This window comes from Bufo bufo, chromosome 4 (genome assembly GCF_905171765.1).
Source record: "Bufo bufo chromosome 4, aBufBuf1.1, whole genome shotgun sequence".
Classification (NCBI taxonomy): Eukaryota; Metazoa; Chordata; class Amphibia; order Anura; family Bufonidae; genus Bufo; species Bufo bufo.
In genome coordinates this window covers 500,030,097-500,047,431 of record NC_053392.1, presented here as the reverse complement: position 1 = coordinate 500,047,431, position 17,335 = coordinate 500,030,097, and the positions used below count along the sequence as shown (strand labels likewise).

Sequence of the window (17,335 nt, the reverse complement as noted above, 5' to 3'; positions counted from 1 at the left end):
ACGTATAGCAAAGTATAGCATCGGTTTGTATTGTTTGAGCTGCGGTTGGTCCGGGAAATGCAGCCATGTTTCCCAGATCGAGCGTGGCCCTGTGATTTAGCCCTAAGACTGACGTTTCATAAATTGCTGCATTGTTAGTTATAGTAATCACTAAACAGCTTCTCATCCAGGTGGTATGAACAGGAATTGACCACATCAGGTGCTGATGCCAGCACCCGAACCAGTGGCTGTTAATTACAGCCTTACGCCACATGCACGCGACTATCAGTTTTGCGGTCTGTAAAACCCCAGTCCCCACTTGCCGACAGTTTGTTTTATTTATTTTTAACTCCTGTAGAAATGTCCTATCCATGTCTGTAAGGCTACTTTCACACTAGCGTTCGGGTGTCCGCTTGTGAGCTCCGTTTGAAGGGTCTCACAAGCGGCCCCGAACGGATCCGTCCAGTCCTAATGCATTCTGAGTGGAGGCGGATCCGCTCAGAATGCATCAGTCTGGCTCCGTTTGTCCTCCGCTCAGCAGACAGACACCTGAACGCTGCTTGCAGCGTTCGGGTGTCCGCCTGGCCGTGCGGAGGCAAACGGATCCGTCCAGACTTACAATGTAAGTCAATGGGGACAGATCCGTTTGAAGTTGACACAGTATGGCTCAATTTTCAAACGGATCCGTCCCCCATTGACTTTCAATGTAAATTCAAAACGGATCCGTTTGCATTATCATGAACAAAAAAAAAAAAACATCTTTTTTTTTTTTTTTTTGTTTATGGTAATGCAAACGGATCCGTTCTGAACGGATCTAAGCGTTTGCATTATAGGAGCGGATTTGTCTGTGCAGATACCAGACGGACCCGCTCTGAACGCAAGTGTGAAAGTAGCCTAAAATGGGCAAGAATAGGATATGTTCTCTTTTTTTTTTTTTTTTTTTTTTTTTTTTTTTTTTGAAGAGCTGCAGACCGCACACTGTGTGCTGTCTGCATTCTTTTTTGGCCGCAAAAGTGGATCGGATCGGATGCGGACCAAACAGGCAGTCGTGTCAATGAGGCTTTACCTTCCTCCTGGAGCAGGAACCCGGAGATAATGAGGGGAAGGTGGACCATAAACTAACAGCAGATTTGTCATATGTTTATCACCTGGTCAGGAAGGGGTAAGTAACTTGCTGCACTGCTTATTCACATAGGTGTAGTTTCTGAATTATAGTGCAGAAATCTTGGGTGGTTTTTGGAAAATATGTGAATCTGCTGAGCTGGTTCTATTGTGTGAGATTTCCTTTGATTATTATACTTGGGGTCCATTCACACATCCGTGTGTGTTTTGCGGATCCATGGATCTGGAAAAACACGGACACCGGCAATGTGCGTTCCACATTTTATGGACCGCACATCGCCGGCACTATAATAGAATATGCCTAATCTTGTCTGCAATTGCGGGCAAGAATAGCACATGTTCTATTTTTTTTTTTCGGGAACGGTCCGCATTCCTGCACTTCGTGCGGCCCCATAGAAATGAATGGGGGACAGAATTGCAGACGTGTGAATGGACCCTTAAGGTGGATTTAGACGAACCAATAATTGTCCAGATTATCGGAAACAACCCTTTCTGCGAACGCTCATTCCTGAGAATCTGGCCACCTAAATGTGCCGCTGATCATCCGATGAACAAGCATACCTCTTGTTTATCGGGTGATCCTGTCATTCGTGCAGGCAGCGATCTGTCATCGTCTAAACAGCGATCTGCTACCCAGAAACAATGATTCTGTATGGGGACGAGACATTGCTATGGTGATCCCTCGTCCTCCTACTGTGGAGGAGAATCGCTGCATGTAAATGCAGGGGTCTCCTTCACTCAGCGAGCATCCGACTGTCGGGAAGGAACACTTCCTTCCTGACAATCGGTCGATCCATCGCCTTTGCTCTTCTTTCTTGGAAATAAAGGGGGAGATTTATCAAAACTGGTGTAAAGGAAAACCGCTTTAGTTGCCCATAGCAACCAATCACATTTCTAAAGGAGCTCTGAAAAATGAAATGTGGAATCTGATTGGTTGCTATGGGCAACTAAGCCAGTTCTAATATACACCAGTTTTAATCTCCCCCAAAGAGCCTAGGATCTCTGTACATTGTTAGACCTTGCCTTCACATATGTTAATAAAAAGAAATAGAAGTTGTCAGTGCTCGCGACACTTGCGTTGGGTGACTGGCTGTATTGCTCCTGTACTCGGTTATAATGCAGTGAATAGTCGGGGGTCGTTGCCTTCTTCAGTTGCTAGTGTCAGAGCAGAACACGCTCTGTGCCTCTGGAGTGGCCTCTGGCTGGTGGGGAAGGCGAATTCAGTACACATTGTGTGTGTAACAAACTAACACATGCTCCTGGCTGTGCCATGTCATTGTCTATGCAAACTGACCGAGCTCCAACGACAGAGAGCACCTTCACTGATACTCAGACCTCATTGGGTGTACCTATGGTTCCACCAAATTTTGAAGTGTTACATGAGCAGCAGAACACCTTAGACAGTATCAATTCCACAATGCTGTTACTGGCAGCATGAGTTTACCAGAATGTATCAGAAACTGAGTAAGGCCCCTTTCACACGGGCGTTGCGGGAAAATGTGCGGGTGCGTTACGGGAACACCCGCGATTTTTCCACTCGAGTGCAAAACATTGTAATGCGTTTTGCACTCGCGTGAGAAAAATCGTGCATGTTTGGTACCCGAACTTGACAGAAGTTCGGGCTTGGGATCGGGGTTGTGTAGATTGTATTATTTTCCCTTATAATATAGTTATAAGGGAAAATAATAGCATTCTGAATACAGAATGCAGAGTAAAATAGCGCTGGAAGGGTTAAATTTCTTTTTTTTTTTTAACTCTCCTTAATCCACTTGATCGCGTAGCCCGGCATCTCCTTCTGTCTCCTTTGCTGAACAGGACCTGTGGTGAGCATTAATTACAGGGAAAAGGACCTGTGGTGACGTCACTCCGGTCATCACATGATCCATCACATGATCCATCACATGATCCATCACATGATCCATCACATGATCCATCACCATGGTGATGACCGGAGTGACGTCACCACAGGTCCTTTACCTGTAATGAATGCTCACCACAGGTCCTATTCAGCAAAGGAGACACAAGGAGATGCCGGGCTACGTGATCAAGTGGATTAAGGGGAGTTAAATTATTATTTATTTATTTTTTTTAACCCCTCCAGCGCTAGTTTACTCTGCATTCTGTATTCAGAACGCTATTATTTTCCCTTATAACTATGTTATAAGGGAAAATAATAATGACCGGGTCTCCATCCCGATAGTCTCCTAGCAACCGTGCGTGAAATCCATGCATCTGCACTTGCTTGCGGATGCTTGCGATATTCACGCAACCCCATTCACTTCTATGGGGCCTGCGTTGCATAAAAAACGCTGAATATAGAGCATTCTGCGATTTTTCACGGAACGCATAAGTGATGCGTGAAAATCACCGCTCATGTGAACAGCCCCATAGAAATGAATGGGTCGGTATTCAGTGCGGGTGCAATGCGTTCACCTTACGCATCGCATCCACGCGGAATACTCGCCCGTGTGAAAGGGGCCTAAGGGCTCGGATGCCCACCCATTCATCTCAACGGGGCAACAAAACATGTGGACAGCACACCCATGTGCTCTCCACGTCCTCAGTCCGGCAAAAAAAAAAAAAAAAGGCAACAGGTCTTATTCTTGTCCAATTTGCGGACAAAGATAGGACATTTCTGCAGGAGTTAAAAAAAAAAAAAAATGGTGGTATGAACTTGGTCAGTATTCATGTTTTGCAGATCCGCGATTTGGAGACTGCCGTGTGCAGGAGCCCTTATGCTGTGGTGAACAGTGGTTTAATCCACAGACACCTTACCAGCAATAAAGGGGGAGCTGTGGCAGACACCAGCGGACAATAGATTTACAACAATCATGATTAGGGATGAGCGAACTTCTGTTTTCAAGTTCGGCGTACAAGGTTTGGGTTATCTAAGAATTCCGTTATGGATTCCGCTACCACGGACGAGAAATTAGAGAGGTAGCGGAATCCATAACGAATTCTTACATATCCCAGGGCTCCAGACTAAAAAAAAAAAATATGAAGGAGCCATTGGCTCCTAACCTGAACAATTTAGGAGCCAAATTTAAAATGCATATAATTCCGGTATAATAAAAAAAAATAAAAAAACACACGTCTAACCTAAAGTTGTCACGATACCAAAATTTTGACTATTTCGATACCATAAAGTATTGCGATACTCAATACTACGTGAAAAAAAAAAAAATGCCAAAAAAGCCGCGTGCATTCCATATTTTATGGAACGTCTGGACCATAATAGAACAGTCCTAACCGAATTTTTGTTGGGATAAGGTGACAAAAAAATAGTTTACGGCGTTCACCGCATAGGAGATAATTTTTTATATTTTAATAGTTTGCACTTTTTCGGGTGTGGCGATATGTAATTTTTTTTTATTGTTTATATATTTTAGATGTAAAATTGGGCAAGGGGGTGATTTTAAACGTAATAATTTTTTTTTTACTTTTTATTTAACCACTTCAGCCCCCCTAGCTTAAACACCCTTAATGACCAGGCCACTTTTTACACTTCTGACCTACACTACTTTCACTGTTTATTGCTCGGTCATGCGACTTACCACCCAAATGAATTTTACCTCCTTTTCTTCTCACTAATAGAGCTTTCACTTGGTGGTATTTCATTGCTGCTGACATTTTTACTTTTTTTTGTTATTAATCGAAATTTAACGATTTTTTTGCAAAAAAAAGAAATTTTTCACTTTCAGTTGTAAAATTTTGCAAAAAAAAACGACATCCATATATAAATTTTTCTCTAAATTTATTGTTCTACATGTCTTTGATAAAAAAAAAAATGTTATAGCGTTTACAAACTATGGTACAAAAATGTGAATGTCTGCTTTTTGAAGCAGCTCTGACTTTCTGAGCACCTGTCATGTTTCCTGAGGTTCTACAATGGCCAGACAGTACAAACACCCCACAAATGACCCCATTTCGGAAAGTAGACACCCTAAGGTATTCGCTGATGGGCATAGTGAGTTCATAGAACTTTTTATTTTTTGTCACAAGTTAGCGGAAAATGATGATTTTTAATTTATTTATTTTTTTCTTACAAAGTCTCATATTCCACTAACTTGTGACAAAAAATAAAAACTTCCATGAACTCACTATGCCCATCACGAAATACCTTGGGGTGTCTTCTTTCCAAAATGGGGTCACTTGTGGGGTAGTTATACTGCCCTGGCATTCTAGTGGCCCTAATGTGTGGTAAGTAGTTTGAAATCAAAATCTGTAAAAAATGGCCGGTGAAATCCGAAAGGTGCTCTTTGGAATGTGGGCCCCTTTGCCCACCTCGGCTGCGAAAAAGTGTCACACATGTGGTATTGCCGTACTCAGGAGAAGTTGGTCAATGTGTTTTGGGGTGTCATTTTACATATACCCATGCTGGGTGAGATAAATATCTTGGTCAAATGCCAACTTTGTATAAAAAAATGGGAAAAGTTGTCTTTTGCCAAGATATTTCTCTCACCCAGCATGGGTATATGTAAAATGACACCCCAAAACACATTGCCCAACTTCTCCTCAGTACGGCAATACCCACATATGTGCCACTTTTTTGCAGCCTAGGTGGGCAAAGGGGCCCACATTCCTTTTAGGAGGGCATTTTTAGACATTTGGATCCCAGACTTCTTCTCACTCTTTAGGGCCCCTAAAATGCCAGGGCAGTATAAATACCTGACATGTGACCCCATTTTGGAAAGAAGACACCCCAAGGTATTCAATGAGGGGCATGGCGAGTTCATAGAATTTTTAATTTTTTTGCCACAAGTTAGCGGAAATTGATTTTTTTTTTTTTTTTCTCACAAAGTTTCCCTAACTTGGGACAAAAACTTCAATCTTTCATGGACTCAATATGCCCCTCACGGAATACCTTGGGGTGTCTTCTTTCCAAAATAGGGTCATTTGTGGGGTGTTTGTACTGCCCTGGCAATTGAGGGTCTCAGCAATCATTACATGTATGGCCAGCATTAGGAGTTTCTGCTATTCTCCTTATATTGAGCATACGGGTAATGAGATTTTTTTTTTCCGTTCAGCCTTTGGGCTGAAAGAAAAAATTAACGGCACAGATTTCTTCATTCGCATCAATCAATGTGGATGAAAAAATCTCTGGCAAAAAAAAAAAGAGGGGAAAGGCGTCTGCCAGGACATAGGAGCTCCGCCCAACATCCATACCCACTTAGCTCGTATGCCCTGGCAAACCCGATTTCTCCATTCACATCAATCGATGTGGATGAATAAATCATTGCCGGGATTTTTTTTTTTTATATATACAAAGTGTTTGCCAAAGTATATGAACACCGCCACCTCCTCAGCTCATATGCCTCGGCAAACGTATCTTTTTAATGCAGAGGAGAAATCTCGTCTTGCAGCGCCGCATACACTGACTTTTGTGTAATCTGACAGCAGCGCAATGCTTCTGTCCGAATGCACATCAGTGCTGCAGCTAGTCGATCGGTTGGTCCACCTGGAAGGTAAAAAAAAAAGAAAAACCAGGCCGCAACGCAATAAATTTATTAACTTTATAATAACTTTTAAACAGAATGTTAACTCTTTAACTCTTTTGCTTACCGGTGTTTTTATTTTTATTTTTACCTTTTTATAGGACAAACCTCTCCTTCCCCATGGGACAATGTGCAAAGCGCAAATCGCCCAAAGGTGCACTTTATCCCAGGTGAAAGGAGAGGTTTGCAGCAGCTGTGAGTGTAAGGGCCCTAATAGCCCTGTGTGCCTGTCCTGTGAGATGCAATCCCTATGCTAAGTGTACCTGTGTGTGGTACTTCCGGAAACACTCTCCAAAGCATAGGGCAGGGTGGTCAGGGCAGCCAGGACAGAAATAGCGGGTGTCACGCCTTATTCCACTCCTGCTACAGACACAACATCTTTTTCGGGGTGACGATTGGGTTGAGGTACCAGCAACGACACTGGGGAAATGTCGCTCGTGTAGACGGCTAACTACACTGGTGGATGGGGCCACGGAACCTCCTGGATACAGGAGGTTCGCGATGATCTCTTCCTGAAATTTGTGGAAGGATCCCGTTCTCCCAGCCTTACTGTAGAGAACAAAACTATTGTACATCGCCAATTGAATCAAATATACAGACACCTTTTTATACCAGCGCCTGGTGCGTCGGGAAACTAAATAGAGAGCCAACATCTGGTCATTGAAGTCCACCCCTCCCATGAGCGCATTATAGTCGTGGACTGAGAGGGGCTTTTCAATGACACGGGTTGCCCGTTTAATTTGTATTGTCGTGTCTGCGTGAATGGAGGAGAGAATGTAAACGTCACGCTTGTCTCTCCATTTCACCGCGAGCAGTTCTTCGTTACACAAGGCAGCCCTCTCCCCCCTTGCAAGATGGGGGGTAACGAGCCGTTGGGGGAAGGCCCGGCGACTAGGTCGCACGGTGCCACAGCAGCCAATCTGTTCTAGGAACAAATGCCTGAACAGGGGTACACTTGTGTAAAAATTGTCCACTTAAAGATGGTACCCCTTGCCAAATAAGGGTGACACCAAGTCCCAGACTGTCTTCCCACTGCTCCCCAGGTAGTCAGGGCAACTGACCGGCTCCAGGGTCTGATCTTTTCCCTCATAGATCCGAAATTTGTGGGTATAGCCTGTGGCCCTTTCACAGAGCTCATACAATTTGACCCCATACTGGGCGTGCTTGCTTGGGATGTATTGTTTGAAGCCAAGGCGCCCGGTAAAATGTATTAGGGACTCGTCTACGCAGATGTTTTGCTCAGGGGTATACAAATCTGCGAATTTCTGGTTGAAGTGGTCTATGAGGGGCCGAATTTTGTGGAGCCGGTCAAAAGCTGGGTGGCATCTGGGACGGGAGGTGCTGTTGTCGCTAAAGTGCAGGAAACGCAGGATGATCTCAAAACGTGCCCTGGACATGGGCATGTGATGAATCGGGTTCGTGGACCAATATGACCGCAATTCATGCTTTTTGGTTAGACCCATGTTCAGGAGAAGGCCCAGAAATGTTTTTAATTCGGAAACTTGGAATGGTTTCCACCGGAAAGGCTGGGCATAATAGCTTCCCGGGTTGGCGGCTATAAATTGAGTGGCATACCGATTTGTTTCTGCCACGACTATGTCCAAGTCAAGAACAGCTCAAAAAATCCCAGGGCCGAACCGATCTGAGCTGTCTCAACCCGAACTCCAGACTGGGCAGTGAAAGGGGGAATTACAGGTGCGGCTGAAGTTGGGGCCTGCCAATCAGGGTTTGCCAGCACCTCAGGGACTCTAGGGGCTCTACGGGCCTGTCTTTGCGGTGGCTGCGACGGGGTGACTACTGCACGTGCCACCGTACCAGCTTCAACTGCCCTTCTGGTGCTCGCCACTTCACCATGTTGTACGGCAGTGCTGGTACTAGGTCCAGGGAGGGCTGCGCTGCTGGTGTATGCCTCACCACGTAATCCGACAGCGACAGCCCCACTCTGCTGCTCTTGAAGCGGATCCTGCACAACCTGTGGTCTAACGACACGGGGCCGGGTACGCCTGGTGCTATCAGGGACCTCAACCTCCTCGTCCGAACTTTGGGTGAAACTGCCACTGCTTTCTACAGGTTCATATTCTGACCCGCTAGATTCGTCAGATGAGGGTTCCCATGCCTCATCCGACTGGGTCAGAATCCTGTAGGCCTCTTCAGAAGAATACCCCCTGTTTGACATTTTGCACTACTAAATTTAGGGATATTCCCTGAGACTACCCAAGAAAAAAAGCAAGCCTGTCTTACAAAGGGGAGGCTAGCGAAGTACCAGAGGCCGCTGCGATTAATAAAAAAAATATCAAAACTGATTTTTTTTATCGCCGCAGCGCTTGTAAAGTGATTGTGCAGTGATCAAAAAAAAAAAAATTTTTGTCACTGCGGCGGGGCGGGCGTGGGTGAACGCACGTGTGGGCGACCGATCAGGCCTGATCGGGCAAACACTGCGTTTTGGGTGGAGGGCGAGCTAAGGTGACACTAATACAATTATAGATCTGACTGATCAGTTTTGATCACTTACAGATACTATAAAAGTACAAATGCTGATTAGCGATATGCTAATCAGCGAATAAGTGACTGTGGTGCGGTGGGCTGGGCGCTAAACAATCGCTAAACTACCTAACCAAGGGACCTAAACTATCCTAAAACCTAACAGTCAATACCAGTGAAAAAAAAGTGACAGTTTACACTGATCACTTTTTTCCTTTTACTAGGTGATTGACAGGGGCGATCAAGGGGTTAATTGGGGTGATGGGGGGTGATCTGGGGCTAAGTGAAGTGTTTGGTGCTACTCACTGTGATGTCTGCTCCTCTGCTGGAACCAACCGACGAAAAGGATCAGCAGAGAAGCCATTTAACACATCATATTTACAAATATAATGTGTTATCTGGCTTCTGATTCGATTTTTTTTAAAAATCATCAGCTTGCCAGCCACGATCATTAGCTGGCAAGCTGATGACGCGACCCCCCTCTAACTTTTGCCGGCCCGCGATGCGCATGCGCGGGCCGGCTTTGAGCGAAGTCTCGCAAGATGACGCGTATATGCGTGACTCTGCGCAGAGCTGCCGCCTCCGGAACGCGATCCTGCGTTAGGCGGTCCGGAGGCGGTTAATACTTATTTACCCCCTTAGGGGCTAAACCTGGGATCTTTCATCCCTTGTCCTATTCACCCTTATAGAGCTCTATCAGGGTGAATAGGAACTCACACTGTCCCTGCTGCTATGTGCTCTGTGCACACAGCAGCAGGGAGCCGACTATGGCAGCCAGGGTTTCAGTAGCATCCTGGCTGCCATGGTAACCAATCGGAGCCCCAGGATTACACAGCCACTGCACCAACAATGATCATACTTGGGAGTTGGGGGCGCACTGCACCACCAATGATTATAATACTTTGGGGGGGGGGGGGGGGGTTGGGGGCGCACTGCGCCACCAATGATTCCGATTTATAATACTGGGGTTGGGGGGGGGTTCGGTGCACTACACCACCAATGAATATCGTTTATGCTTAATACAAACGCAGGCTGCGGGTGCCGGACATATCCCATACCCGGCACCCAGCATTTGACTGCGTGCTGCGATCCGCCGCTATTAACCCCTCAGGTGCGGCACATTTTGCAATTCTAGGTCGCATTTGCGACCATTTTGGTTGCCATCTGGAGCCCTGATCCCAAACCCGAACCTTGTACGCTGAACTTGAAAACACAAGTTCGCTCAACACTAATCATTATGCAAATCCTTACCCATAAAATAATGGATCAGATGTGGTGAGGTATTGGGCACATGCCAGCGAATATCAGTGGACCTCTAGTAGCAGCACCAGTCTTATACAAAGCTCACACTTCCCACAAGTCCTATAAAAGATACAAATATAACACCTGTACTAGCGAATCTACGTTATAGTATTAACCACAGACTTTCCACCTTGCAGGCCTATGTATTCATTTCCTAATATATTTATGTGGATTCGGTCACTGACTCGGACAAACGTATTGTAGGGAATTTATCATCTGGTTCCTTACACGCAGTGCACACGGGCATATGACCCATGGAAGTTGCATACTGAAATAATACTGATTATAACATCCGTCACCACACAGCAGAGTATACCAGGGCTTCCCAATAACCGTATAGGAGATATGTGGAATCAGAGTGCATATTGAGGGGGACTCTTCACACTGAGTCATATGGGTCTGCTTAATTATTTTAGGCGTATGTGAGTAGAGGATATAATTATTTTATATCAGAACATCCACAAAGACCAGAGTTAAGGCTGATTCACATGAAGGCCCTGGGTCTGGGACACACGAGCCGTGTGTCGACCGCATCTCCCAGATCAACCCCAGGCCGCCTGACCCCAACTGACTTGATCACAATGATTTATGATAGTCAGTTCCTATCTGATCACTGCTGTATTGTACTCACATCATCCATGTGAGCACAGTGCAATAGAGCCGCGATCAGATGCAAACTAACTGTATTATAAATCAATGTGATGCAGTCATATTGGGAGATGCGGCCGACACACAGGCTGAGCGCAGTCATGTGAATCAGGCCTAAGGCGACGCTCACATTCTATTGACACGTCTTTCTTATCTAGTCCCTTAATCCTTTAATCAAGCTATTTTAACCCTTGGTGATGTCTGCCTGTGTGATTATTTAACATTGACGATGGGCAGAATTACATATGTTGACCCTTTAGGCACTCAAAATATTGTAATAGGATTTTTTTCAGTGTTGGTATCACTTTGTGTATCAGTGGCAGCCATTTTTATTACTTCACAACTGCTTTTGTGTGTTATTATTTTTCATTATTTTTTTTTTTTTTAGCTCCCTTCACCTGAAATTCTGTGTAACCATCAGTAAATCTTCATCCTCGTTGTATTATTATGACTAGTATATTACCATATGCTCATTTTTGCTGTTTTTTTATTATATACTTAGGATCCATATCAAGGAACCATTGTAATTGCTACGGTTAAAGGGGATGTGCACGACATTGGCAAGAATATTGTTGGCGTGGTGCTTGGCTGCAACAATTTCAGGTATACGATTGTGAAATGCGTTATATACACTTTTATAAGCTCAGATCCTCAGTAACTTTGACCTTTTTAAAACTGTCTAATGTCTAATAATGCCTCTGCAGGCCGCACCAAGTGGAGCTTCTTTTTGTAAATGCAAGTAGTTATAAAGAAAATTAAAAATCCTGTTTTAATGTAATTTAACCCTTGCAATATCCCCACAATCTCCTTTTTTCTTCTGTAAAGAATCATTTTTTTTATTTTTTAGGCAAAATATAATTTAAACGTTTCGTCCATAACGGAAATGTTGGCAAATTAGGTGATGAATTAATTTTCGGTATCACTAGCAAAATCAGAAATGTTATCCTTCACATATAAAGTCAGTGATGTCCGTAGCTGTTGTAACTTATCAGTTTTTCCGATGACGAAATATGGGTACAGTAACCTTGTGAAGAGAAAATTAATTAGGATTTATTTATCGTCCATGTATTCTTGATCTTGGGTTCTAGGGTTATCGACTTGGGAGTCATGACTCCATGCGATAAAATTCTGCGCGCTGCCATTGAAAATAAAGCTGGTAAGTAGTTTTAAACTTTATAATTTTTTCCCTTTTTATAGAACTTCGCACAGTTCATTTCACACGGTTTTAAGAATTTACGATTTAGTTCCTGGTGATGACAATTTTATAATTCTTTGTAGCCGTCATACCTTTTTTTTTATGATAAAGAGCTCCAAATCCCCTGCATAGACCGTTAAATACTAGCCATGGTTTCTGCCTTTGCCTTTAGCAGCTTACTGTATACTGCTTATACATGGCCTAGGCAGCGACCTGAATCTCCTTAGAGACCAGTCTCATGTGGCGACTTACTGGAAGGATACCATGGTATGGATACTTATTGGCAATGCTCCTTGGGAAACTAATACCCATAGAGTATTTCCATTAGGTCTCCATAAAGGACTGGTCTTTTTAACCACCCTGGAAGCCACCTCCAAGGCATCGCACTGAGCCAGCCAGAATCTTACTCCATACTGATGAGGGTCAAGCACCCGAAACGGCTGTCTATGGACGGATATCTGGCTTGGCTATAATCCCTTATCAAATCCCAATAGATGGCGCTTTTGAGATGGTTCTCTTTCTTGGGAGAAACATCACTGCTTATACATAAAATTGAAAATAATAAAAGGACATATGCGCACCACTTAGTCCCCCACCAGGACTGCTGCTTCGGTTTCTATGTACAGGCTGCAGCAGTGGCTGTATATGGCTTATGTGCTTCAGCCAATCACTGGCCTCAGCAGTGTATGGCACAAGACCGCCCGCTGAGGTTGAATGCTAGTCTGACCAAGTGTGCATGCTTTCTCAATGGGGAAGTGGAATAAGCCACTGTCAGACTATTCTGGCAGTGGCTTATCCTCTTGAGCAAAGGAAGGACATATTGAGATCCAGTCCTTCTCTTTTAAAAAATCTGCCTCTAAGGAGTGTGTGTGTAGGGGGGGGGACGCTCCCATAGACATTAGGTGGTCGGCCATGGGATGAGCAGTTGTAATTGCACCTCGTTGTGACTATAATCTACACTATGTGAACTTAAAAACTGGAGGATGCAGCTCTTGCATGAGCGCCGCCACCTTTTCAAATAGCCGATCTTCAGGGGTACTGAGAGTCAGATTCTGGGCGATTTGATGTTTAGGACCTTTCCTGAGGATAGGCCATCAATATCCTGACACTGCACAACCCCTTTGATATTCATTTTAACTGCGTGAAGCATTTACGTTAATATGGGACTGTGCATGAGCAGTTTTACTATTACAGGCCATTAGTAAAGCACTGATCTTCTTTTCTGCAGATATAATCGGTTTGTCTGGCCTGATCACCCCTTCCTTGGAGGAAATGATCTTTGTTGCCAAAGAAATGGAGCGTCTCTCAATAAGGCTTCCATTATTGATTGGCGGAGCAACTACTTCTCGGTATGTTTGTTTTTTATCTTTACATAAACCTCAGGTGGGTAATACTAAGGATAAGATATAGACAGCTCATCAAGCAGAAAAGCCTGTGATTCAAGTGCAGTAACACTATTAACATAAGGGCTCATTCAGACGGCCGTATGCTGTCCGCAAAAATGCGGATCTGTTTTTTTGCGGATTAGATGCTGTCCCATTCACTTCTATGGGGCCCTTTACTTCCATTGCACGGCTCAGCAAAAAAATGAAACCTGTCCTATACTTGTCAGTGAAAATCAGGACATGGCTCTATTACGGCCGTCTGAATGAGCCCTTATGTTAATAGTGTTACTGCATTTGAATCACAGGCTTTTCTGCTTGATGAGCTGTCTATATCTTATCCTCGTTTGTTTTACTGTAGATTTTATGAATGTACCCCTTTCAGTTACCTGGTGACTGTTGCCGTGTATTGCTTTAATTTTGCAGGACACACACCGCTGTGAAAATAGCTCCACGTTACAGTTCCCCTGTAATCCATTGTTTGGATGCTTCCAAAAGTGTTGTGGTTGTAAGTTCGATATTTTTTGTACGGTATGGTTACCCACTTATAGACATAATAATGTTGCCTCTATTTTACTTTGGACTGTTTGGTCGCACTTGAAGTAGCACTGTACTTTCATTAAACTTTTTCTATATTATAGAGGCATATCAAAAGTTTAGAACGAGGGGATAGGAGTGTGCACTTATCGTGTTCTCTGCTTACTGCATGAGATGAGAGCGAGACGGGCCAGTAGACTTTCTCTAGAGTCTTAACTGTCCTGCAGTGAGGAGAGAGAATGCATTAAAGGGTTTCTGTCACTAGAATTTTCACTATTAAACTGGCTGACATTAGTGATGTGCTAATGTCAGCTGCACCTAACTATGCTATAATTGTGATAATCCATGCCCCCGTTACTGCAGAATTCTTACTTTTATAATATGCAAATTAGCCTCTAGGAGAAGGGAGGGCGTTGCTCCTAGAGGCTCCGTTCTCCCACCTCAATCCACGCCCTCCAAGTCTTGATTGACAAGGACAGGCAGCGTTGGCATCATCCTGCCAGCCCTGTGCGCTGGGGAAATCTCGCGCTGTTCGCTATTCGGCGTGGTGAGGGAAGGAAGATTGCTGGCTGCCAGCTTCCTCACCGCGCCATTTGCACCCTGCGATTGTGACAGATGCCTTAGATGTCACAGCAGTGATTGGGTGTGAAACTGGCAGGTTTTATACACTGCAGTACAGAAGTATTGCAGTTTGTTATATGGGTGATAAATGGATCATTTCAAGTCCCATTGTGGGACCAAAAAAATCCTGTTTACATTATTAAAGAAAAAAAAAACACTTTCTCGCTCATATCATTGGGGGACACAGGACCGTGGGTATAGCTTGCTGCTGCCACTAGGAGGCGACACTAGGCTGAAAGCTGTTAGCTCCTCCCCTGCAGGCTATACCCCCTCCAGCCTGGAGAGAGCATATCAGTTTTTAGCTTAGTGTCGTAGGAGGCAGACCTCCCTGCTTTGCAGGGTGGCGTTTTTATTTTTGATTTTGATTTTATTATTTTTATCTTTAATTCACAGACTACTGGAAGGGGGCACAGGGTCGCCTGCGTCCCTGTATCCCCGGGAGGCTGGCCGGTGTATCTAAGTCACCACCTTGCCTCCCCCAAGAAGGCAAAGTGGACCAGGGCAGCCTCGCTCCCCTGCTTCCCCCCAGCAAGAGGGCCACCCTCTCTTCAGCCCTTCTCTGCCCGGACCCCTGTCGCATGGTGCCAGCGGTCATAGGGTGGCCCTGCTGGTGTTGCATCATAGGGTGAAGAACACAGATGAAGACAGGTAAGTAATCCGCTTCATCCCCCTAGCTGCAGGAGAACCTCCTCCATCTTCCACCCCCCCTCCCCACCCGTCTTTCAGCCTGATCTCCGGCCTCACTGCTCTCGCCGCACGGCCGCTCTGCGGCATATCGGGTCTATTTATTAGAGGCGGCGGCATAGCACACATTACCTTTCAGCCGCAGCGGTTCCAGTACCGCTGCAGTCAGGGCCGGACATGGGGAACATAGGCATTCTGACCTCACTTCAGCATTAGGCTGCCGTTCCCGGGCTGGAAGGGGGCGTGGCTTGTCGGTCCCGGACTGGAAGGGGCGTGGTTTGCCGGGTTGGAAGGGGCGTGGCTTGTCTGTCCGGAAGGGGCGTGGCTTATTATCCCGCCCTTATTCAGCTTCCTGATTCTTCCTCGGCGCTGCGTGGGTAGGACACAGGACCTGGGACCTCCATACTGGTAGGCAATCGATACCCCCATCCAGCAGGAGATTTGACCATGTCTGACCCGGCCACTGACCCCCACCAGGCACCCTGTAGGACCACTTACTATGCCTGCTCCTTATGTTCGGAGAAATTCCCTCGTGGTCAGTCACTATCACTGTGCTCTGCATGTCAGAAACCTGCACAGAGCCATCCCCCCAGGGCACAACAGCCCACAGAAGCCCTGGAGTGGCCTGTCCAGGGGGAACCAGACTGGGCAAGGTCCCTGTCACGGGCAGTGGAAGACCTCTCAAAAATCTCCCATTCCACCCTTTCATTGCTGGGTCGTTTGGTAGAGAAATCACCACCGGCGCAACCCACACAGTCGCATAGCGCACAAACCAGAGGCAGACTTCCTAGTAAGCACCCCAGAGCAGGCACCCGTTCCTCCTCTGACGCCTCAGCATCCCCCCCTGCTCCTGGATCCCATTCACAGGCGTCCTCCCTTTTAGGCGACGCACTGTCAGAAGGAGAGCTTGGGGATTCGGATGCAGATATGGATCCGGAGCACTCTTCTCAGATTGCATCCATGGTGGATAGCCTGATATAGGCAATAAGGGACACCTTCCAGGTTCAGGAGGACCTTTCCTCCACTAGCCAACAAGGGGTGTCATTTCTGCGTACGAAGCAGAACCCCAAATCGTTCCCATTACACGACGATTTTTCTATCGTTGTCACAAAGGCTTGGGACCAGCCAGGTTTGCGCTTCATTATTCCGAAACGCCTAGACCTACTCTACCCTTTTCCACGCGAGTCCGTGGACAAATGGTCCTCCCCACCGAAGGTGGACCCACCGGTTGCTCGCTTGGCAAAATTCACTACCATCCCGGTGGCGGATGGCTCGTCCCTCCAGGATCCAGTGGAACGCCGCATAGTGTCACTCTCTAAGTCGATCTTTACGGCGAGCGGTTCGGCATTGCGGCCGATTTTCACCTCTGCCTGGGTAGCCAAAGCAGTTTCGGAGTGGTCCCTCCGTTTGAACCAGGACATAGCGTCCAACCGACCTCCCCGCTGAACTTCAATCGTCAGCGCTCCAAATTTCTCAGGCAGGGAAATATCTCTGTGAAGCGGCTCTGGATGCTGGGACTATGATCGCCCGTTCCTCAGCTCTCGCCACTTCCATCCGCCGGGAGTTGTGGCTCAAGGCCTGGAAAGCCGATTCCTCATCTAAGCGCTCCCTGTTGAGGCTTCCGTTCTCGGGGTCTCGGCAATTTGGGTCCAAATTAGATGAGATTATTTCGGAGGCTACGGGTGGAAAAAGCACCCATCTGCCCCAACCCAGGGCAAAGCGGCCTTTTCAGTCCAGAACTTCATCTTCTCGCTTTCAGTCCTTTCGCCGCTTTTCGGACACCCGTTCAGCACCCACCTCAGCGGCGGGGCCGCCCAATCAGGATCGGCGGAAAGGACCGTCTTTTAAGCCCCAGCAGGCCTGGCGTCCGCGGCCTCAGCAGTCTCGCA

The 17,335-nt window shown here is 46.0% G+C and overlaps 1 protein-coding gene across 1 annotated transcript in view; it reads left to right on the top strand.

The window, feature by feature from the left end:
• MTR (5-methyltetrahydrofolate-homocysteine methyltransferase) overlaps positions 1–17,335 on the top strand; it is a 109,205-nt gene that overhangs the window by 67,788 nt on the left and 24,082 nt on the right. The window contains exons 22-25 of the mRNA XM_040429615.1: positions 11,530–11,630; positions 12,116–12,183; positions 13,451–13,571; positions 14,031–14,112. Coding sequence (XP_040285549.1) covers positions 11,530–11,630; positions 12,116–12,183; positions 13,451–13,571; positions 14,031–14,112 — 372 coding nt within the window. The remainder of the gene's footprint in view (positions 1–11,529; positions 11,631–12,115; positions 12,184–13,450; positions 13,572–14,030; positions 14,113–17,335) is intronic.